Raw genomic sequence first — 25,032 nt, 5'->3', positions numbered from 1 at the left:
GGTAGGGCCAAAATGAGAAGAATGTGTTATCATTTCTTGTGCACTTCGTATATGCACTTAGTCTTAGTTATACAAGAGACTGGGAAGTAGGGGGTTGTAGCAAAGGCTAAATGGAAAAGGTGGGTTTCGAGGAAGGATTTCATCACACAAGTGATTTGGGAAGCAATTCCAAACATATGGGACAAAGTACAGTCTTTGGAAAGAGCATGAGACCTTTGGACAGCTAAGGGTGGTTGAACTGGAGAAGCAGAGGTAGGGATTTGTTGTCATTATGTATGTCAGCTCCGAAAACATGTACAGCTTCCTCAGGAAAAATGTTCAGAGTAAAACTGAATAATAGATTAGATTGTGTTCACATCAGACTAGGGTGAGATCTATGACCACACTTTGTCTATTCCAATCTAGCAGGTCAATAGGGATTCAAAGCCCCCTGGCACTCAATTTGTTGGTACAGATATTGGGAGCCGTAGCAAAATAGAGCTGAAATATACATACCTCTGAAAAATGTCAGTGTCTGAGCTTCTCACAAGAAAATGCAACTGTTTGTGTATCAGAATATCCTTGCTGTGATGAGACACATGCTCCAACAATGCTCCACTCCTTCAGTTCACTAAGAAACTCAGTTGATTCCCTCATTTAAAAAATTAACCCTAGAAGCGCACACACGCAAAAGTAATATTAATAGCATCTCTCCCCCCTCGCTGAATAAACACGAGGAAGAAAAAGCATCTGGAACTTTTGGCGAAACATAGATCATTTCAAATTGGTTGAATGCTTTTTGGCAAAGAAGTGACTCTCTGGGGACCCAGGTTGGTTGTCACAAGTTTCTGCTTGCTGTGAAAGGCCTTAGCAGGTGGTGTCTTCTTTCCTCGTCCTCCTTTCTGTAGTCATTATGACAAAAGGAAATGACATGAAAGCTTGTTGTGTGAATTGAGCTGTCAAGGCAGAGCTGTGCAGTGAACTTTTAAAGGCAGGGTCACAGCACTTATGAGATGGCTCAGCAACATTTACAGGTTTCTGTTGTTTTTTTAAAAAATTAATAATCCACAGCTCAGCTTCTTACGTATTAGGTTCTCAGGTCCGTTGGGGAGGGGTGCACCTTTTTAGCTTTTCCTTGCTGCCATCATAAAAGTTAACTTTTTCACCTTGAGGTGTGACAATAGCTTTTTCATGATTTTTCAGTTGACAGCATTTGACTACTAACATCTGCTTCAGCTAGGATTGCCCTCTCTCTTTTTCACCTGGCTAGGCTCCTATGCATGACAAAAATTCAGCATATGAAAAAAGCAAAAACCACTCCATTACTTCACCCCCATGTGATAAGAAAGTTGCACCTGTTGAATTTCTGCCTAATAACTTTCTTCCCTGTATGACTGATGAAGAAAAGGAACAGCTACATACAGTTTAAAATTCAATATAAAACCCTCCCTTACCCTACTGCTTAGGGCTAGTAACATTTTAACACTTTTAGAAGAACCAGATTAATGTTTTATTGTGGAAAAGGTGCATAATCAGACTCAGTGATCAGAGGAAACAGATGTTTCTCCAGCACAGATATATTATGTAAACATCAAAACTATTACCATGGACAAAATGAAATATAATTTTGATTGTTAGGTGAGGTATTCCATCTACATCCGTTCACAAAAAAGAGAGAATATGAGTATGTGGGGAGAAGGAACACGGAGGAGCATACTTCCAGTAAAAAACCTATTAGCCGTTGAAACAGTTAATTTTTTCAAAAAGGGAAAAGGAAGTTTTGTTCCCGCCAAAAATTATGCAGTAACAACAATCCCACAAAGAGCGTGCCAGATGACCCACTTGTCACGCTCATAATGGCATGCCATCTGGTGTCTAGCATACACAACGTCTGGCTGTTTGCCAAGGCAGGCCAAGATAACACTCACAAGTTGATCTGGTCCACTTCTGGTGTGGCAGGCTCTGGGAACACTGCCATACTGCTCTTCTTAGTGCTTCTGAGTACATCGAACTCACTCATAAACTTCTGCTGACTTTTATATATAAATAAAGGCAGACTTCCAGTTATGAATCAGACATGGATGACTGAAACATCTGGAGACTGGAAAGTACCTTGTTTTGTTCTTTGCAACCTGAAAATATATGCATCAATCCAAGCAGCTTGGTGACGTATTGCTTTTTTAAAAAATGCTCTCCACTCATACAAGACCTGCTGTATCTTGAACAAAGATGGGGATGGATATATTTTAAGGGGTATGTATCAAATTTTACAAACACACAGGCTTTTAGACTTCAGAGGTCTGTGTATGTCACACAAGCATACAAAATGTCAAATAACTACCAGTCAAATTTAAACTTTTCAAAGAGAAACAAAGACAAATAATTTCATTATTTCATTCAATTTACATCTTATTTTACCTCATCTACTTTCTTTGTTCTGCTTTGCAAAGTTTTTGTTTCTCATTCTTTTGAATGCATCTCAGATTTGGCTGTCTTCTGACATCTTTCTCCTCCCCACACCGCCTCTCTTACAGACGCACCAACTCTCTTCACCCATCTGTTAACCCATTTTAAATCCCCAACTGACATCAGTAAACACTATCTGTTGGCTTCCATTTTCTTATCCCTCTCTCCGTCAACTGAGATCTTAGTTTGTTGCTGTACATGCCCCATATGTTGCCCAATTTTTCTCCCACAATCCTCAATCTAGCTTTCCTCGATCCTTTCCTCCACACTCAATACCAATCTTGCCACTGTCAGAAGAAACCCCCATAGCCCAGAGCAAGCCAAAAAATGGAATTTCCAGTAAGCCTCCATACTATCAAAAAGCTTAAAGCAACTTGTTCCAATGTTTGGGTAATTTTCTATATGAAAGCATGATTCACATTTAGGAATCAAACAAAGTATCAATACAGATTACACTTATTTCCCAGAAGTAAATGTCCAGTAGATATGTACATAAATGTTTTTATTTCTGTGTTAAGGTCTCCTGCTTTGTATGCAAGATTCTTTTAAGTGAAACAAAATCTGCAGTAAAATAACAAAACACAACAAAACTTCAAAGATATTCATCTTATAATTAGAGTCAAAACTTTAGAAACGTAAATATTAACAGATGCTGTCATTTTCCAACATGCATGTTTGGCTGCTGCAGGTATACAGTATTCTACTTATACATATATATATTTTAAAAATTGCAAATGCACCTAAGACTGCAAAAGTATCAAAATATATCTAACATGGCAAAGGTTCAAAACCTTTTATTTATTTCTTTTTGCTAAAAGCAACACGAAAGCAATTAAATGAAAGATTCAACCAATACCAGCTCCAGTTTGTACTACTTACCAGAGACCTATGTTAAACCTTGGTACTGGAGGCTTTGGTACCATTTAAAAAGAAAAATACAAATAATTTGCATACCTCCTGCAAAGCAGCAAATCTTTTAAGCATAATAGATGAAGACATGGAGTCAGCCCAAAGAGCTGCAGGCAGTGTTTGTGTGTACACTGCGGAACTTTGTTCCCCCACAAACCAGTCCCCTGCTATGCCTTGTCCTCCCAAGAACTACTCCAGAAAGTCAGGGACTCTCCAGAGAATCTTCCAACGTAGCACAAGAAACTAAAGCTAGAATTGGAAAATCCAGGCAGCACTGGTGCACACACTCTTTGGATCTTGGCATAATGGTTGTAATCCAGAGAACACATTTTAAATACAGCTAAGCGCTTGTGTATACCCAGAAGGACAAGAGGCTAACACACACATACTACTTAAAACAGCCATCATGACTGTAGCTTGCCACATGGCCTTGAGGTGGGTAGGCTGTGATTAAAAAGACGGCAAAAGTCAAAAGCCACGGTAGGAATGGTTCTCTGAATTACAGTCTTACTATGCTAATCACATCACTTAACTCCTTTGTGCTTCAGGTGGAGAATCTTCTAAAGAAACATACTGAAGAGAGAACACACCAAAACCAACAATGCCAAAGGGAATCCCAAACTGGCTTCTCACATTTTGAAGAGGAAGAATAATCCTCTTATCAACAGAGCTGATCAGAAAAAATGCTAACAGTTTTAAAACTGGATAAAAACCTTGAGTGCCTATTAAAGGCAGCGAGGTGAATATTCCTATATATAAATATCCATTTAAAATAATAAATAAATAACTATGATACGGGGCCTTAAGCTGTATTTAAGTATGCTAATGTCAGAGATTGCTTTACATACCACACACACAATATTAAAATAAGGAATATCATTTTTAGAGTTCTTGGTGTTATGTGGTATCAGGTTTCTTTCTGGTAATTGTGTTTCTCCATGCACAGCAACAGTTGATATCAGTTTAGCTTGAGAACATGCCATCATTCTATTTGTCATTTTACATACAGTGCATATGATGCTCGCTCTTTCCATCTCTCATAGCAGCAAGCAGATTCTGCTAGTATCTATAGCAGCACACCCAGAAGTGGAGAGGAAGAGTGTCAGATTTATAAATAGATAACACCTACAGTACACAATTCTATTTTCCTGTCAGTATTAAGGTTGACAGCACACCATTATGTTTCGCAAGAAATTAACTAAAAAAACAACAGCTACAACAAGCAAAACTAAGACATTCCTTCAAATCAGACATAAATAAGTGCAAATGTCTAAAGCAGGTAAACTGAAGCAACTGCTGTAACCTGTGAAGATTAGAAGCATGTACAAATATTAAGGGGAAAATGAATTTTCATTTTAAACAGTTTTGTAATGGGGTCGTTGAGGCATCCAAGAGCAGGCATAAATGGTTTTAGAAAGAGTTCACAGCCTAAGCACAAGTAACCATAGATCATCCTTAGTCATGTGCAGGCCCACACACAGGGTAGGTGGGGAAAATTGAGGGTGACTTGAGCTGTACAGAGACAGAGCCAACAGCAACTTCTGTGACTGTGTTGGCACTTCTCCCAAGCACAATTGCAGAAACCACTGCAGCTAACCAATCTACAGCCCAGTTCACACCAACATCTCTCCACACTTAAGCAAGCACAAAATGTGGCCAAGGAAAGCCCATGGCTGCTTGTGTCAAGAAAAATAACTATATGAGCCGACTCTTATTTCTTTTAGAGGTGTAATGTAATGCATTGGTGTTGATTCCTAAATAGGGCTACAAGGTGAGACATAGCATGTCCTCTTGTTCTGTCCCTACACAATGTATCCCTTTAATAACCAGGGTCCTGTAATATTTGTAGTATAACTAAGCTGAACTTTAAAACTACTATATTAGACCAACATGATTTAAAAGGGAATAGTGCAATCTCGAATAGATGAAATGCAAATTCATGTATTTCACAGCATGCAATCTCGCTGCTATTCCATGCACCAAGGTTAAAATTAGCTCTTTCTCATTTTTGCTGGAGCTATTTACCAGGAAAACAACATCCGCTTCTAGACAACCTGCATACATATATATATATCTGCACACTGAGGCTGCAATCCTTTGTATCATTTGTGCCTGCATAGACCCACTTCTGGGGCTGGCATTCGCAGAGCAACCCAGATACTTCACGCATCCTGCCATAGCAGCTGATCCTCCACCACCATCCTTCAGAAAGGATGCTCATTCTCCCTTTTGCCACTTTCACAGTGTTTACACAGCTCAGGAAAAAAACAGAAAAGAGGAAGTCTCTTTCACACAGAGATGTGTTTATACCTTGCACCGTGCTTCTTCTGAGACACACCACAGGCCACTTCCTTTTATTCCTGCTTTGATTTGATTAGGAATAGTAGGATCTCTTCAGAGATACCCCTTAGCCAACAGACAGCTCAGGTACCACCACCATTCCAATCTATCTCCTCAGGTAAAATATGATGCATTTGTGGAGACTGAGAGCAAGTCAGAGCAACTGCTGTAAAAGGCCAGCCCAACTGAGCTTCCTCTCCCATTTTCCATTTGTTAACTTCTGCAAGGTACAATGTTTCATGACACAGTCAATTCTGATACTTCATACGATATTGGGGCCTTGCTCTCCTTCCCTTCCCTGGGCTATTTGTAGGATCAACAGTCACCACCAGAAGCAAGATGCTCTCATCCCTGTCAAAAGGCACAACCTGCAACTGAGAATATGAGCATCATCTTTTAAGAGACTGATTCTTCACTGTCACAAGCTGCTCACATCCTCTGACCTAAAGAGAGCTCTTCTATCAATCTACCCATGTTAGAGCTTTGCAGGAGTAATCCCACTGCAGCTTCCTAAAAGAAATAAAATACACATTGATTTCTTCTTCTTCTTAATGCCCCTGACTGATATATACTGGAAAGTTCTTAAGTGTCCTACCAAAATTAAGGCAGTGCATAGAGTCCCAAAGACTTCACAGACTAGAAGGAGAATGGGGCTCAACTGGCAGGTTAGCTTTAGACTCATATTCAAGAAAAGACTGAGGAGTTGGTCAGGACTGCTGCTTCTATGGGGAAAGGATAATAAGGGGATGTAGTTCATCTCAAAAACTAGCAGAATGGACTGTGTATAAAAACACTGCATAAGGCTGAGGTTACAACAATGGAAAGGAGGAGCAAGGGCCAGCAGTGCTTAAAGGTGTTGTCTCTGAGAAGTGGGTGTTATGATACTACTCCTCTCCTCTCTGCAAGCAACAGCAAGTTTGTCCTGGCTTCCTCCTGAGTTTGTGTTGTTTTGCAAAGCAGCAGGAATATGTGAGCACTTGGTGAGATTGCAGCCTTAAGCTTTAAAATGAAAATAAATTAAAAAACAAACCCCCTTCCAAATTTACAAAAGCCTTCCTGCTCCCACATGCTGTACAATAATACATTCAACAATGGTCTCAGTTTGAGATTTCTGAATACTGATGCTTTATCCTAATAAAAATTAAATTCTTCCCTTTGTCTACTCTTATTAGAAGTACCATTCTCAAATAAATACATTTAACACTGTAGTTAATTTTGTGCAGCATACCTAGTTCTAGTAGTGCAACTTTCTATTCTTCCTTTAGTCTTTCTTTTGTGTTTATAAAAATTGCTACATAAGCAAATGCGTTTAAGCAAAAGCATTCTCAAGGAGTTGTGTAATGTTTTTCTTTTACAGATCACTGAGTACCTGTAAACCTACTCTACATTAAAAGCTTCTTAAGAACAAGAGAAATGTATAAAGAATTTTAAAAACGGCTTAAAAAAATATTCCTTTCACCATTTTCTTTAGAGTGGTCTTTTAAAAGACCAATTAAACTTGCTTTTAAAAAAGGTTTAAAAAAAGACTTAAGTTCTTCCTTATAATGCAGCTTCAACTCAAAAAAGTATCCATACATACATTACTGGGAAAAAATCTCAGTATAAAGTCTGTAGTATAAAGGAAAAAGGTAGATTGGTACATTTAGCGACCATCACAAGATCAGAGCCCTTGAAGTGCTGCCAGTAGCTGTATAGGTGCTCAGGTATCTTCTTGCTTGTTCAGTCATAATAAGCTGATCTTCGGTCTTCCCATAAACAACAGCTTCCCATTCACAATTGGCCTGCAACACATGGTCCAGGTAACAGTTACTTTCAAGTCACATCAAAAAAATTTGTTTATAAGCGAAATATGGAATCCAATTGTGGCTGCCTCACAGGAAAAGTAACTTCTCCTGGCATGACAGAATTTCAGCTTCCTCTTCTCTCTCCTGCAGCCCCACCCCCCACCCCGAAAATTTGCTCCATAGGGTTGGGGGACCCCCTGGAGCAGATATAGGGAGAGTATGGGGCACAAAGAAGGGAAAGTCCATTTTATGACAGTATCCTTACAACCAAAACTTAAAATAAAATGTATCATTTAACAATAAGAATTCAGCATTTCTCAGTTTCACTAAGTGGCCCTAAGACAATGCTCCTATTCTCAGCCTCAGCCCCCTCATCTGGAATGTGGGAATAATCACACCAGCAGACTTTACAGTTCAATATAAACACATTACTCCAAATACAGAAAGACCTGTTTGATGGCACCAAGCTTTTTTGAAAAGTTTCTTTTTTACAAAATGGCACAAGCCTTTGTAGGAACAACTCACTTCAGATGCTGAGCAGTTCCATGAAATAGGTTGTCACCTATGAAAGCTTATGCTATTTTAAAATAAAAAGTTTTTCAATTGTCAGCCGCAAGGTGCCATTGAACAGATTCCTCTATTATTTAAAAACAAAAACAAAAAAGGTTTCATACTATATAATCAAACATTACTGAAAATGTCTGTGAACCACTTTGCACACTTGGCGCTCCAGCCAGGTGGAGGTACAACTGCCATCTCCAGAGGACTCTTATAAAGGTAGGTATTGAACACCAGCATCCATTTTACTTATGCACCGGAGCCAAAGGGGAGGGCTGGATGTGAATATGGAAGGCACAGAGAGGCCTCTCATTCAGAAGCTCTCGCTACGGGGTGGGAGGAAATCAGAGCTCCACTGAACCCATAGGAAACCTCTGTATGCAGATACTGTGCCCAGTAAACTGACTTCGCCCTTGAAATGCATGATAAGTGATTATGATGATTAGATTTAAAGACAGATAGTGTGTTCAAAATTCTATTCACAAAAAGAGTGCATGCATGCTCCTAGCAAACAGACAACTTTATTGCTGACAGCTTTCAAAATTTGAGTGGACTTCCAAATGGTTTCTAGTCCTGCCTGTTTTGAGGAACACATCAGGAGGAACAGTTTTCCAAGGATGGGTTCTCCTTCTTGACATTTCATTCAACACACGGATGCTAAGGCTGAGGCCAGAAGGTATGTACCCATTAGATGCATGTACACATACAGTAATACATATAACATGTTTGGAAGCTAGCATCTGAATTACTCTTAACTGTCTTGCCCACGTTTTTCTGCAATGTGGTTCTAGTGCACCATTATCATTGCACTATGTGGGATGCTGAAACCTCAGCAGTACTGTTCCAAGTCTACAAAGAGGGCACGGCACTAAAATCTACATGGGTACTACTGGACTTAAAATGAAGCCTTCATATTTGCACTGCATATTTCAATACCAATGGATCATATTTCAATACCAATGCATCATATTTGCATTGATAAATATTGAAATTTTAGTTGTAATGGATGCATCGTGAGCATCTTGCAGAAAATAAGCTGTATCAAGAACCCTCAATTCCTTATTTATATCTAAGCTGCTAAATACAAACAGAAAGGAAAGAATGTAAAAAGTAATCTTCCAAAGAACATATAGCTAAACTAAATAAAGCAGAATATTAAGATGCATTGAATACAGACCTGGAAGGTTTTTTCTGTTTTGACATTTTTTGAAGTGCAAGTATTCTGCTTTTTCTTCATTGCTACATTCAGCTTTGTTGAACTGGAATCCTGTTTCTCTGGAGTCCTACTGCCTCTGTTGTCATGTATTTCCAATAATGGAATCATCAGGAGGGATGTAGTATATATATTTTCTGACTAGAAAAAAGTTTAAATCAAATAACTTAATTGAAGAATAAAAAACTGACATACAGGCAACTCCCCCATTTACATTCAAAGGCATCACGTGTTTAAGTGAAATTGTGGGCAATACGTGCATGCATGGTCACATATGTATCAAACATTCCTAAAACAGTCACTGTCTGTAATACAAACAATAAGGCCCAGCAGGTTCTTCCCTATCATTTAGAGTTTAGCAACCTTATAAAAGTGGCATACTTCAAAATAACCAGCATTTGGCAATATGACTTCAATAGGCTGTATCATCTTAATTCCAATAATTCTAGCTTGAAATATTTTATGGATCCAGATAAATGTGTTCTTGTATCTCTAACACAAAGACCTTTCTAGCATAAAAGACGCCTATAAATAATAATATTAAAAATGCTCCATTACAAAATGAGACAAGACTGCTGTTTTTCTTGCCATTTAAAATCTAAATTTGGTAGTAATATTTTTAAAGCCAGTGTCATGCTTGGTTGTGCTACTTGTCAACAGAGAGGATTTCAAATAACTATGACTTACAGAAACAAATTAGTTTACATTCTACCTTAAATATGTGCATATTTTAATTCATGCTGATCACCTGTACATCTGGAACACTGTCTTCTGTGAAAAACTGGGCACCAAGCTCTTCTTTTTCCCAAGGATCCAAAACTAATGACTTCCTGACTTTCTTCACAGAAGGATTCTAGGAGCAACATTTTAAAGAAAGAAAGGCAACTACAATCGTTTCCATAATCCTTGCAATGCTAGAATACTATGTATTTTTAAATTGTTATACAGCTCCACATTTCACAGAAATCACTAAGCGGTTTACAAGTATCACAAGTAGATTAAAAAGTGAAAAATTCCACATTTTATAACAGCACAGAAATAAAACATTAATATTAAACCAAAATAAAATTAATGACTAATAGCAATTCCAAATTACAGAAATACAATCGACAACAAGCCAAATATACAAGTATGTATTTACAGGTAGCAACAGCTCTCTCACTTCTGCTATCTCCCCAACCTAAGCTTGCAACATAAAGTGGGGCAAAATTACACACTCCCTGCCCCCATGCAAAATTACACACTTCTCTGCTCCCTATCATTTCTCCCTCCAATAATACCCATAAAAAACAAGGGTGGGTAGTGCCCTCACCCTCTTTGTAAAGGAGCTTTGAAAAAGGGTAATGTAACTTACCTCTAGTTTGCAGCCCTTGTAGAAAGAATCCTCTTCTTCCTTGAAGAAGATATCTGTTCCAGTTTCCTCCTTTAAAACTTCTCTGATATCTTCTTCCAGATAGGCAAGGGGCTGTGACTAATCAAACAGGTAAAATACATCAAGCAGAAGGCAAGTCAGGAGATGATTTCACCTAAATATCATGGAACTACCAGTATGTACACTACTTTTAAAAAAAACATTTAATTCCAATGCACAAGTAATTCAACTGTATTCTTATTTAATTTATGGAATATCCAGAAGCAATCCAGCACAACACTATGGAAAGAGATGAGGACATTAACAACCAATCAAACCATGCTTCTCTATATACCTATCTACTAGTACAAAGGATTACCATTAAACTTTCAAAGGAAGAAAGAAACAACTGGTTTGAAGCAAAGTAACATGGCCTATCATAGTATGGTCTTATATTTAAATAGAAGTCCCACTCTAATAATGATGTGATTTCTTACCCACCCTCCATTAGGAGTTACAGCAATTTAAAACTTAATATTTAAAACAGTTTAAAATCAATTACATTAAAAAAATGGGTCCTGAAATGTGTATGTGTGTATGCGTATCCAAGGCAATGTGAACCAAAAGTTACGTAAAAGGAATATGAAGCAAAATTCTACATACCACAATTTTCAGAGGACCATATTTTTTTTCTTGAGCAGCTAAAGCATTCTTAAATGGAGTAGGGGTCCTTGGTGTTGTACCTAGCAGCGATCTTCTAATAGTAGGTGTCCTAAAACTTTCCAAGAACCAAAGTTATTTATGCAGTGTGTTACTATTTAGATAGTCAAAATCAGTCATTTTAAGGATTGAATCCACTCCCCCACTTTCCTTTGATAGTATTTGCAAAGTAATTCTTCAGCGCATCTAGGTTCTGTTTTGTTTTTAATTCATATCTAAAAGCCATTTAAAATCAATCATATACCTACCCTGCATTTTCTTTTTGATCTTTGGGTGTTACTTCTTTATTATGTAAAGGTGTGGTAATAAGAACCTTTTGCCCACAAATTGGAGTTGATGTAAAGGCAGGATTTTCAATGTTAAACTGCTCATTTCCAGAACAGGTGTTGAAGAACTGCACATAAAACAAGAACACAAATTGTTCCATGAAAATTGAGCAGTTTTGCTTTTATTACTCTGCCCCATACACACAATTATGAGCTGTCCAACTTGTAACAAGACAAATTCTCATTCAGCATCATGCTATTATGAAGATTTCATAAGAATGATTCTCTACCCTTATGTCAGAGAAGAACAATGGGCTGTACCCAGGTATGTTTTACAAGTGTAGAACTATCACTGGATACAAGCCAATCAGTTAACATCAACAACATCAATAAATAAATAAATAAATAAATAAATAAATAAATAAATAAATAAATAAATTTCTATACCACCCTTCATCTGAGGATCACATTGCTGTCTTTGCAACTAATGAAAACTACCTTTCATTCTACTTTGACCTTTTGCTGAACTTTTGGAGTACAGTGGTACCTCAGGTTACATACGCTTCAGGTTACAGACTCCGCTAACCCAGAAATAGTACTTCAGGTTAAGAACTTTGCTTCAGGATGAGAACAGAAACCGTGTTCCGGCAGCGCGGCAGCAGCGGGAGGCCCCATTAGCTAAAGTGGTGCTTCAGGTTAAGAACAGTTTCAGGTTAAGAACGGATCTCCAGAACGAATTAAGTACTTAACCCAAGGTACCACTGTAATCATTCCAATATTTTCAGTGATTTTCTGTAAAATTGTTGGCTTAAAGCTGTGTTGGATTTACGCCATTCAGATAACACTGGAAACAATACTAATTTGTATGGAAGAGCAGCAAGCCATTTATAGAGCCAATCTCAATTCCTGACATGACACAACCCAAGACAGGTCTGAGTCACTTATAGTTAAAAAGTGAAGAACCAATGCACTGAGCAGGGAAGAGCTGCATATTTAACTACACAATTGTTACAAGTGAATGAATAGTGTAACATCATCTTTTCTTGATTTATAGGATTTAGTACACAATCCTGCCTAACCTATTCAATAAAACCAAGTTTAATTACATTAATTTTATTTACCTGGGAAGGAGAAAAGGGTAGTGTTTTCACTGGTGTTTGTTTTAGTGCAAAATTGGAACCATTGCTACATGAACCATCGTTCTGTTCATTGACTGATGGTGACAGTCCAGTTCTAGTTTTCTTCTTCTTGCGCAAAATAGTTGGAGGAGTACTGAACTTGGCTGTAGTTGGAGATGCTGATTCTTCGTCGTCACTTGATTTTTTGCCATCTAGTACAACACTTACATTAAACTGGCACTCCATGGCCCCATCATTGTGCTGAATCCGCATTAGTTTTACTGGAGCTTGACTGACAGGGGACGTAGCCGCATCAGAGAGGTCAAAGCTGGTGACATCACTCCATGCTACAGGATCCTACAAGGGGGAGAAAGAAACATTGTGCCATGTGTTTATTGGAATAAACAGAATTATTTATTTCAACAGAATTGGACTGGTGGGATCAGTTGCTTAACTATACACCGTCATTCTAGCACGAAATGACTAAATTTAACTCTAGTCCTTACGTGCATGTCTTTTTAGTTTGAATTCAGTCTCCTAATTTTCTCTCATCTTATTCCAGAATGTTAATTCCTAATTCTGCATTGTTTTTCTTTACAAAAACCAATAAAGCAGCTAATAGTGAAACACTATTATTATGTAGCACTTGCAATACATAGAACAAATGCTATATATTGTGCTAATGTTAATATTGTTTGTTTGTTTCTCTTTTGCATATTATAAAAAATAACTGTTTATTAAAGGTTGGAAATAAGATGATTCAGACTTACAGACTCAATGAGTTCTAGTGTCTCTGCAAATTCTGGAATGGTCTGTAGAGATGACAAAACCGCATTTGCCTCCACAGCCAAATATTTGGTAGGAGAGTTCTGCTGAGCTGTTGCAGTCTGGGTTTCATCCAGATTATAGAAGTCATTTGTTTGTTCCCCAAGGCCATTTAGGGCATTTGTCATACTATCTTCCATGATGAAGCCTCCAGACCAGTTAGAAAAATTTCCAGCTTGCTAAGAATACAAAAAGTGTTGCTTTTTATTGATATTAAACATGAAAGATGACTAACATAAATTACTTTTAGGCAACCTAGGTCCCACCTGCACTATCCACTTAAAGCAGTATCACCTCAATTTACACAGTCATTGCTTCACCCAAAGAATCCTGGGAGCTGTAGTTGGCTTTTTTAGTGTTGTGAGAGTGGTTGGGAGACTCCAATTTCCCTCTCAGAATTACTATTCCCAGAGTTCCCTGGGAAGAAGGTCTGATTGTTAAACCACGCTGATTGGCATTTAGGCTATAGTTCAAGCATACTGGGATTCTAAGGAAAACACATTCCGTATGCAGAGAAAGAGCCAATGGCAGAAATAGCACAGAAGCTACTATTGTGCATGCAGCTACCTTCCTGCAACATTTCCTTTGCCCTCCATAATTTAGCAATGAAAGGTATTGAAAGCACCAACTTTCTTCTAAAAACTCTAAGATAGTTGTCCTAAGTAGCACATTATGTCATTCAAGCTATCTCAACTGCCCCTCCCTCTTGTCCCACTGTCCCAGTTGTACAGGGAAAACCAAGAGGACTCCCTCGAGGATTCCTGTATAAGCAAAGGAGAATGGGGAAGCAGAATACACATATGAAACAAATCAGAATCATAAAGCTCATTCATTAATTTGTTTAAAATATGCACAGTAAAAGATAATTAGCCATCATGACATCATGATATTTATACAAAAAGTTCTTACAGATGAGACTCTCTTTCTCCTGATTTCATTCTCAGCTGACATAAGTAACAGCTCAAGTTCCTTAATTTTTTTCTCTTTGTCAGGATCATCATCAAATGGCTGCTGGTGCATACATTGAAGGAAAAAGACAACACCAAAGGACAAAGTGTTATGTTTAGGGCACAATACTGAGAATGGCAACATATTTGCTGTTATAATTTTCTGCAAACTCAATTAAACTTTGATAAGTTCTCATTTAAAACATGGATTGCCTGTGCTTGCTTGGGCAGCACATGTACTAGGGTTGGAGCGATACAGAGAAGATTAGCATGGCCCCTGTGCAAGGATGACATGCAGGTTCGTGAAGAGTTCCATTTTTTAAAAAAAATGGATTGCCAGCACAGAGCCCACAGGTTCACATGCACCCAGAGGCCTTTCCTGGTGCCCATAAGTTCCACCCCCACTGTTCCTCCTGACTGCTTTTCAAGATTAGTTGCAACATAGGAGAAATTCTGAAGGATCACAGGCTCACTGGGGATGATTATTCCGCCACCCCATGCCAAAAGAACTCCTCACAATACAAGTAGTCTTCAAAGAAGCCCTCTGTTGGCTACAGTAAGAGGTTTTTGAAGTTTAATTACAGTGGAGGAGAGGTGATTGTGGGTTGCAGCTAGGGAGGAAAGGATTGTTGTTTTCCTGCCCAGCTGCAACTCTCCAAAGTCGCAGGACCTGAGCAGAGGAGCACTCTCCCCTCCAGCGGTTTCCAGCAACTGGTATTCAGAATAGTTTGTTTTAAACTACAGTATTATTTAATACAATGTGCTAGCCAGGCCACTGTAGGCCACACAATCTCTATCTGCACCCCCCCCCCCAAAGAAAAGGGGGAACACCTTATAACCTTTGAAACTAATTTTATAGACACATTTTTCGCCTGCACAGAATTCCTCTCAAAATGCTCTCCTAGAGGTCACATTATATACAAGCCATTATTCATTTTAATGGAACTGCTGCTCAACACAATCCTGGTGATAAAGTCCTTAAACTAAAACATTTGCATGCTATCTGCCAAATATTTTCCTAAAAAGCTTTAAAATTCATCATTATAGACAGAACTTACCTGAATGAAATTTGAAGAAGTTGTGACATGGTCAATGCAGTTGCCTTCTGTTGAAACATACTGATATCCTGGGATCTAACAAATCAGAACTGTTCTTTATACACTGATTATATACACTTTATACACATTTTTCAATTTCAGCAAATTTTTAAAATTTGACACATACTTCTTTTCAAAAACTGATCAATTTGAGACAAATCAGGAACTTTCAGGTTATTAAATTATAAAAGAAAATTTATCCACCGTATCACTTTCATCACAATATCCATTTATCACACTTTTAATTTATCAGTATCACTTGGAGACAAGAGCTCATTTTCCGAGTTTAAAAAAAAGGCTTATTGAGGGGGTAAACATTGGATTTTTAAATAAAAATTCTGAAGATATTTCCTCAACAACAATTTTTTTTAACAGCAATAGTTTCTTTGTGATATAAGTTTTAACAGAGTGAGCAACCTTGGTAGGGTTGGCAAGATGCAATGCACATGCTCTTAGAGGGAACTGAGTATCTTGACACGTCTCAGTCTAAATTAGCTGCCTAGTAGCTTTCAATGTTTCACTGTTGATATTTAAAGCCCTAAACAACTTGGGACCAGGATACATACTGTAGCAGACAGCCTCCCTTGGCATAAACCAAGCCCGTCTTTCTTGTAAACCGCCTTAATGTTTTTTTCTACAATCAAGCAGTATATTAATTTTATGAAATAAATATATTTCTAAGTTTTCACAAGGAGAAGTGGGCCTTCTCAGCAACAGCACACACCTCAGGAATATCCTCCTTTGGGCCATTCATGAGGCAAAGACAGTAATAACTTTTAAATACCTCTTAAGAACTAACATTTACTCAACTCTTCCTGGACTCCAACTAACTTCCCCAACCTCTGTTTTGTACCCTGCCCAATTTGTAATACATAGTTTTGTTATTATTCTTCATCTGTTTTTGGAAACATTACTCAGTGTCATTTATTATGATGGTTCTTACACAAACCACTCCAATTTTTATTATATCCATCAGTATTCATCCATCACTATGCATTTTAATAAATAAATGAAACAGAAAACATCTATACCAGAAAAAGAGGGAATTTCAGCAGATTAGCTTGTCATGCCAGCTTCATCTAGGGAAATCCCTCACTTTACATAACTATGAAAGATACAGGAGCATTGCCTTATTTTTCACCTGGCTAGCCATAGCCCTCAGTCAAATTTCTAAAGTACTTTGCAGAAGACTAATCTCTTCGAAGACCAAGAATGAAGAGAGAGCAGGAGAGGCAGTGTAGGGGGGGGGGGTGAAAAGAGAAAGGGCTGCTGGGAGAAATAAAAACAGTGGTCCTACTCACCACTGGAGAGAATGCAGCACTTGACAGAAAAAAATTACCATCCATTTTAATATATGCTTCCAACTCCCGACACACACAAAAGGTTCTGAAGAACTTACATGTGTCTGCACTGGTATGTAAAACTGATTTGGGGTATGAAGATGGTCTGTAGATGCACAAGTTTTGTGCGGCAGTTTTGACGAACAAGGTCGCTCAGTCTTGATTCCATCTTGTAAATATCCTTCTTGTTCTACTTTTCTTCGCATAGTGGAGTTCCAATGATTTTTGATAGAATTGTCAGTCCTAAATCATGGGACAGATCCAGCCAAAGTAAAGCAATATAAAGTCTCATGTATTCAATGGATGAGAGTTAATCACCTTCTTAACTCTTATTGAAATGAATTAAACCATGAACACTATTTAACTTTGGCTGCATTGTGCCCAAAATGTAGAAATTATGTAGTTACATATTGCATTGACCTGAGAGCTTAGCTATATCAAGATAGAAACATGAGAGAAATAATGTCTTAAGAAGGAAAGATACCTCTCAGTACTTCTCTAAATTAAAAAGGGAAATTTCAAATATTTCTAAAACAGTACAATATTTCTTTTTCATACTAATAGAAAGGGACGGGGGATCTAAGAGGATTCTTCCTAACAGAAACTTGCACAAGTAGAATTTAAAAATGTTTCTCTCTTCCTCCTTTGGATTCCACCCAAGTATTAGTTTCTTTGTTATTGGAATCATAGCCGTCTGGAGGAAGAAATCTGTATTACTTTAACTGCTCTGAATATAGCATTAACAACTATTTGATTCAGATTTTAAAATAACTCAAAATGCAAGATAAATTGCAGAGCACAAAAGAACAAAAGAGGAAAGGTATGCTATTTGATAAGCAGGACATTTGTAATTACTTAATCAACAAATACTACAAAATCCACTGCGAGATACAGTGGTACCTCGGGTTAAGTACTTAATTCGTTCCGGAGGTCCGTTCTTAACCTGAAACTGTTCTTAACCTGAAGCACCACTTTAGCTAATGGGGCCTCCTGCTGCTGCCGCGCCGCCGGAGCACGATTTCTGTTCTCATCCTGAAGTAAAGTTCTTAACCCGAGGTAATATTTCTGGGTTAGGGGAGTCTGTAACCTGAAGCATATGTAACCTGAAGCGTATGTAACCTGGGGTACCACTGTAATCCATTTCTTGGATATTTCTTCCTAGTTCACCCTTTAGAACCAAACTTTTACACTATCAATTCCTTCTATGCTGATTCTGGGGAGCACTTACACAGCTTAGCTCTGTAACATTCTTGGCATGGCAGGGGGTGATGGGAGAGGGGAAATAGATGTTGCAATATCAAGCAACATCATGGGTACTTGAAGAAACTAAAGGAGTTAAGTAGATTGCTGCCTGGTTACTTGAGCCAGAAGGCCACAGGACATCTAATATACCAAACTCCCTTCTTTCCTTTTCTAAGCCTCAGTAGTTACTGGTTTATGTAATCATGCCTGCCCAGAAACACATGCAAGGAAGGACCCCCTTCCTCCAAATACACACACACACACCAGCCCAATGAGCCTAGCTGGGAGAACTACTAGGTACTGCTCTACAAGTTTAAGAGAAATCTATGGAGATCAGTTGGGGACACTGGATGCTTGGCAGGATTGGCCAGGCAGAGGGACATTTATTGCTATGGCGCAGCCTACTGCACAAAAAATTGAGTTAAGACATGGCATAGAGAAGGGTGGAGCTTATTTGAACATGTTAAACTGGGAGTGGGGGGAGGCCAGTGCCAATTATTTTGGCATAGGTTTCAGAAACCTAGAAATAACATGCGATTTTACCTTCCGGGAAGCAACTTCGCAATTTCAGCCCATCGATTTCCCAAGCGTTTGTGAGCTTCATAGATGATCCTGTCCTCCTCCTCAGTCCATGAAGATTTCTTTACCTCAGGATTAAGGTGATTATGCCATCGTTCTCGACATTGCTTCCCTATTCTTCCTTTTAAATGCTTTGCAATCAAAGACCAACGCTTTGGACCATATTTCTGAACAAGCTCAATAACCTGGAACACAAATTGAACAGCAACAGTATGCAACTGATTACTATATAAGAAAACAATAGCCATATTCATGATAAAGAATTAGAGAATCCTAATTACATTTATTTAGGCTATTTTTACTTGAAAAAAATAGTAATACTGAAGTAGTACAAGATTGTGTCAAGCAAAATGATAAACAGTTATATTTCAAAAGTTCCAAAAGACAGAGTGTCACTGACTTTTTAAATAAAAAATTGTACAGCTTCCAACCAATGAGAAAGAAAATGCATTTTAGAAAACAGTCTGAAATATATCACTCTTCCTTTCCACATACTGTGTGGCCAGGTACAGGGTGAAATTAGAAAGCTTTTAACATGTAAGAAAAACAAACCAATTGTTACATTTTAACACATCATAGTTAAATACATGACAGTGTTGTGAAAAACTAATAGCATTATCCTATGGCAAATGAAATCAATTTGGGAAAATATTCAAGCAATCTAATTTATATTTTGGTTTTCATCCAAGTAAACTCTTAAGAGCACAACAATGGGTCTGTGAACCCCATCCTACAATTGAGTCAGCCAAAAGGTAAAAGCAGTAAGGTAAAAGCAGGGTAGTGCACTCTTGGGCAATCCTACTGTGCTTTCAGAAACATAATTAATAATCAAGAAAAATATAGATCACTTACCCTCTGATCCTCTTCCTTAGTCCAGGGGCCTTTAATAAGTTCTGGATTCAGGACTTTTTGCCAACGGTGCTGGCACTGAAAATCAGAACGATTCTGCAGAAGAATGAAAAAAAATCACTGTCCAACTGAAGACTCCATAAGGCTCCACTATACACCCAGAGCTTCCATTAGGAGCTTTGTTGTTGACTTCAGTGTGGGAGATATCTTGGCACATGCAATGGAGATGCACATGTGGCTTTTGAACTCTTGTATGTAAAATAAGAAAAATCTCATTGAAATAATTTCTACTTACTTGTAGATGACTAGCAATAAATGTCCAGTCACTTGTACCATGCTGTTCTACTAGCTTCTTCAGCTTTTCATCCTGTTAATACAGTTTTTAAAAACTTATAAATAGGCACATGACATTAGATCTAAACATAAAGAAAAGCCATTACCTGGTTAAGGCTCACCTCATCACGCGTCCATTTTACTCTGTTACATATCTTCTTCGTTCCTTTTTGTTGTGGTACTTCATAGTCATGATCTGCATAGTGAAGGTCATCATCATCTTCCTCACTGCAAAGTGCAAGCTAATATTAAGTTAACATTGACAGTGAAACCATGCTTACACAACAGCTTGAGAAATCTTTTTTTAAAAAATAACAAATCATCAACAGAAGGCCCAATTCCAATTGTGGAACAGTAGCATGAGGGAAGGACAGTTTTCCTTCATTGTTTTCCCATTGGCAGCCCCTGCACTGCTTTCAGTTAAGAAAAAGATGTAGGGCATCCAAGCAAAAGATTCAAATATTCCATTTAGGCAGGATCCAATATGGTCCTGAGATTAATGTCCTGGGTTTCTCAACTTAGTAACATTTGTTTTATATAAGGTCTGTCTTGTTGAAGAAGGGTGACTACATAAGAACTTGTTAAATTTTTATTGGAAAACCACAAACATAACTAACAAGTGTCCAGATTGCATTAAAGGTGGCCCTGTGTATAGGGAAACACACCATGCATTTTTCTATGTTAAATTTATTTCTATTCAAGAATGTTGTGTAGCAAATAGCATTAAGCTGGGAACTCAGGATGAAATAAAAGAAATAGGAAGAAGTTTGTCATCACCCTTGTACCTCCTTGATGTCTGTGCGCCATCTACTGGACAAAAAAAGCTAATTTCAAAACTATTGGGTGTTTACATCAAAAAAATTGTCCATATTTGTATCACACTTCTTTCCTTCCAAAAAGAGGGTATAACAATTGAAGAACAGGAAAAAACCCAGTGGCTTCTCACCTCCATCCCCTTTACAATATCTATTTGTGACACAATATTAATATATGTAAATGCCCTATTTAGACAAACATGTTTCAGCAGCTGCTTCCCTTCAGCCTTTCTAATAAATGTGCAGAAATAAATATTTTACAAATTTCCAATACATATGAGGTGTAAGGTTACCAAGGAGCTATGCTTTTTAATTTACATACAACAAGTGTACTACTGGTACATGATAGTCCCTGGATAGCTGGCTGGTTTGGTGGCACTGGATACTTTAAAGCCAGTCTAGACAGATATATGTGCACACATGCATGTGTACAGGATTGGGGTAAAAGCAGACACTGAGGAACAGAGAGAAGGGGGCTTACAACTATATTGGGATAATAAAAAGCAACACTATCTCTGAAGCATACTCTTTCCACATTTCCTCTGCCTTCATCTAACTTAGGCTTTGAGTGGTTATGGAGACAAACACCTGTAGTTTATCGGTTGCTTAACCCATGATGTAATCATGAATGTCAGCATAACTCTCAGTCACCAAAGGGTTTCCTTTTCTACATTGCTGGATGCCTTCCTTGGTATGACACTTGTTAGAGAATCCACACAAGAGGAAGTGAAGCAACTGTTCTTAAATAGTATTGAAGAAATCATATTCTTCCTAAAGATACTTCCCTGTAAGGAATGCACTGATTTCCCTAGTGTAGAAAACAGTAACACTACTTTGAGGAAGCTGGTACTAGTGCCATGATGCAAAGTCACAAACCACTGTATAAAATCAAGTGAGACAAATAAGTTATCCCATGTAAACTTTTTAGGAACAGTGTTCCCATGTACTGTAATATAATATATACACACACACACACTATGCATACATTCCTCATACACAACAGTCTTCTTTTTCTGAGGCCCTTATGAGATATGCTTAGTTTCCTATGTGTATATGATGAGCATGTACATGAGATGCCCACATCAACTGACTTCTCTCAAGATGTAATTCTTCACGGAACCTAGCTCAGCTAGTATTTCTTTCTTTACTGTAGAAAGCAGTCACACTATTTTAAATTCTCTTTCTTCATTGACAGTATTCCCATTCTCATTCAGTATTCTCATTCACAGTATTTCCAAGTTAAACACAGAATATGATTTGCAAACAAGTTCTAAACAGTGGGTTGTATTCAACAGAGCGCTAAACAAAATGTACCATCAACACAAAATAATTTTTCCTTGCACAACACAATGTTCTCCCCCTCTCCTCCCCATGTGCCCTCTCAAATATGTTTGCTGGTGGTGGTGTTCCTCCAGAGCAGATTTGGGGGTAGTGTGGAGTGCACATAGGGAGAGGAAAAGGGGTGAAATCTCACTGCAAAAGCACAACTATTTAGTTGAATGCTACCCCATGGTTTCAACATTAAAAACAAACCTTAGAAAGAACATTACTGCTCTGCTTTGTAAAGGGGTATGGCAGGGTTGAGCCTTGCACATACAGTAATGAATCTTATGTTATATATATTGAAAGCTAGGAGACGATTCAGATGTTTAGGATAGCAGTTGGGCAGTTCTTGATGCTTCATTTGTCTTGTTTTTCTGCTAAAAAAATAAAAGTTTTGCCAAAACAAAGAACAAGAAATACTGCTTAACACTACATTTGAACCAAGCCATGATATCCCATTTTAAGCCATGTTCACATTCAAAAAGTCATCCACATTAGACTTAGTCTGTCCATTTTTACTTGGACATAAGTCCCACTGATTTCAAAAGTGGCTTACTTCCAAATAATTGGGCATAAGATAGCTGGCTAGCATTTCTAGAGTTGCAAATAAAACTAATAAACATAGAATTAAAATTGAGCCCACAAGTGTGTGCATGTGAACACATGAGAGAAAAGTAACAGACTGCCAATTCAAACTAAAAAAAAAAAAAAAAAAAAAATCCAGTTTCAATCATTTTTAATATTCTAGTGGAAGTAAAAAGGCAGTTTTATGAATGTCAAAGCCATTAGCACACTACCCAAACTGCATTTGTTAGACCCACTGTTAACTTTAACCTGATAGATAAGTAATTCCACAATAGTTCTACATCTAACCTGGATACCTAGTTTGATACTGTACATAAACTATCTACACCAAAATGAAATTCTTACACATTCTTGTTTTGAGATCTGTATGTTAATTCTATGATCACACAGGGTGTAAATTTCGGAGTGATTTGTTCTAGAAATATGAAAAAAAAAGTTTGTACGAGAATAAAACACACTGTACATGTCTTTATATGCTGGTAACACTCTCTCTTGTCAAATCCTTAAGGTCAACATGGACATTGCTTTCCTCCCCGTTGCAGTCCCCCCCCCCCAAACAACAATTAGCTTTCTACCTTGCCTTCCCAAGGAAGAAAACACAGTGCCATGTCTTATTTAGTAACAGCTGTACAATCTACTACAGTATTCTCATACAGAGGAAGGATAAAAGAAGAAGAAACCACTATATCGACACTACAGTAAATAAGCAACAGAGGGAAATTCCAGGATAAGAGGACATGAATTCCCAATATGAAAGGCTCTTTTGTCACTGTTATGTGACTCGATGCCAAAACACAAAAACAAAGAAAATAGGGTGGAGCCCAGAGGGCAATATAAATTTCCAAAGGGGAATAAATCCGAGTGTTGGAATAGTGCTGTAGCTGGGAAGAACCAAGTGAAAAGATTACTACTGAATACCCGAGAATCAAGTGAAAAGATTACCACTGAATACGCAAGATTCTGTGTCCCCTTGTGCTCTGTGAATAATATTAATGATGTCGGGGGGGGGGCACCTTAATTGGCATTGGCAAGATGCACTCAGGTCGAGGCGCTGGGGCGCAAGAGTGAATGGACCAAAGGATCCGATGGTCAGGGCACGTGGAAACGGCAGCGAGGATCTCCTGAGGCGAGGGGATCTGTGGAGACGGCCGGAGGGCTGTCAGGAGCCCCCTGTTCCAGCGGATAGGCAGGGCTCCGGTTCCCCAAAGGGCAGCAGGCAGGGCGCTGGAGATGCCTCGGGGAGGGGGCGATCGGGAGGGTCTGCGGGGGCCACTCACCTGCGTGGCCTCTTCGCCATCCTTGGCGCGCACCATAAGGAAGGCGAGAAGAAGGGAGCGCGGCTGTCACCACCGGCCAAGGCGCGCAGCCCCCAGGGGGCGGGGAGGGGGGCGCGGCTGCCTTTCAGCCCCGGCCGCGCCTCGCCCCCCGCATGGGGGACATGGCCTTACGCCCAGCGAAAGGGATGGGAAGCCGGGCTCCAAGTCCCCCGCCTGGGGCCTCGCTCGGCTGTCACGGCTCGGAGCTCCTCCGGCAGGGCTGCTTTCCCCCAGGCGCCGCCGCCGCCGCCTCCACCCTCGCTGGCTCCTTTTTCTTCTTTTTTTTGTCCCTGCCGCCGAATCTCGCGCCCAGCCTCTTTCCAGAGCCGCCGTTTGAATCTGCGCACGCGGACTGCTACGCCATTGGCTGCTCCAGAAAGCACGCGACCAAGCAGCGGGGCTGGTGCGAGGGAGGAGGGGGAACGGCCAGTAAGGGGAGAGAGGTGGCGGGATATGGAAAGGAGCCGGAGGAGGGGCCGAGGGCGGGCTAAGGCGCAAGGCATGCTGGGGGAGGGAGTCCTTTCGCCTCGCAGGGCTTGTGAGGGGACAAAACAACCGAAACGAAAACGGCCCGTTTTTAAGGGCAGTAGCCAAAGGCAACTCAGGAACGGGCAAAATACCCTCTGGGATATGTACGGAGTCAGCCTGTTGTGCCGCTTTCTTTTCCCCCCACGTAAAAAGTAGCGAGAATCCGTTCCTCTTACGCCGTACGGTATACAAGACTGGGCACTCGTGAATTCGCCTTTCTCGGGAGAGAAAAATCTGTATTAACAATAATACAATTGCCTTTTAAAAAAACAAACACGGCATTAAGAAAAGGAATGAATAGCAACACTGCGAAGAGATTTTATACCTGTGAGAGAAGGAAGGGGGAAAAAAAGCAAGGTCTCCTTCGAGCCGGAATCGAACCAGCGACCTAAGGATCTCCGCGTGGAGCAGCGCCTCTACAGTCCTCCGCTCTACCAGCTGAGCTATCGAAGGGACGTTGAGTTCGCTGCTTCTGTTTTCTGTATACAAAGTTTCAGTACAACTGCTGGAGGGAAAAACTGCGCTGGTTAATGCATTTCCGACTCTTCA

General features: G+C 39.2%; 1 protein-coding gene across 7 annotated transcripts; it reads right to left on the bottom strand.

Moving 5' to 3' along the window:
* Window positions 1-1,590: 1,590 nt before the first annotated feature.
* On the bottom strand, window positions 1,591-24,393 carry MYBL1 (MYB proto-oncogene like 1). 7 transcript variants are annotated; one of them, XM_081013801.1, is made up of 17 exons: window positions 23,917-24,393; window positions 22,265-22,431; window positions 20,039-20,144; window positions 19,879-19,950; window positions 19,587-19,679; window positions 18,699-18,919; window positions 16,973-17,156; window positions 15,535-15,609; window positions 14,439-14,540; window positions 13,475-13,708; window positions 12,708-13,061; window positions 11,569-11,714; window positions 11,264-11,372; window positions 10,604-10,720; window positions 9,998-10,102; window positions 9,214-9,390; window positions 1,591-7,475 (listed from the first exon to the last, which is right to left on the bottom strand). In XM_081013801.1, exons 2-17 carry the CDS (start codon window positions 22,324-22,326, stop codon window positions 7,347-7,349), a joined length of 2,286 nt encoding a protein of 761 aa, XP_080869927.1. In that variant the 5' UTR covers window positions 22,327-22,431; window positions 23,917-24,393; the 3' UTR covers window positions 1,591-7,346. The 7 variants fall into 7 exon arrangements, with proteins under 7 accessions (XP_080869927.1, XP_080869924.1, XP_080869925.1 ...); XM_081013798.1 differs by having other exon boundaries at window positions 11,264-11,378; window positions 23,917-24,390; XM_081013799.1 differs by having other exon boundaries at window positions 11,264-11,378; window positions 22,265-22,428; window positions 23,917-24,390.
* Between the last annotated feature and the right edge of the window lie 639 nt (window positions 24,394-25,032).

This window comes from Podarcis pityusensis (genome assembly GCF_964106645.2).
Source record: "Podarcis pityusensis genome assembly, chromosome: 7".
In the NCBI taxonomy this organism is placed as follows: domain Eukaryota; kingdom Metazoa; phylum Chordata; class Lepidosauria; order Squamata; family Lacertidae; genus Podarcis; species Podarcis pityusensis.
The sequence above is the reverse complement of the archived record's forward strand: the minus strand, read 5'-3'. Positions and strand labels throughout refer to the sequence as shown.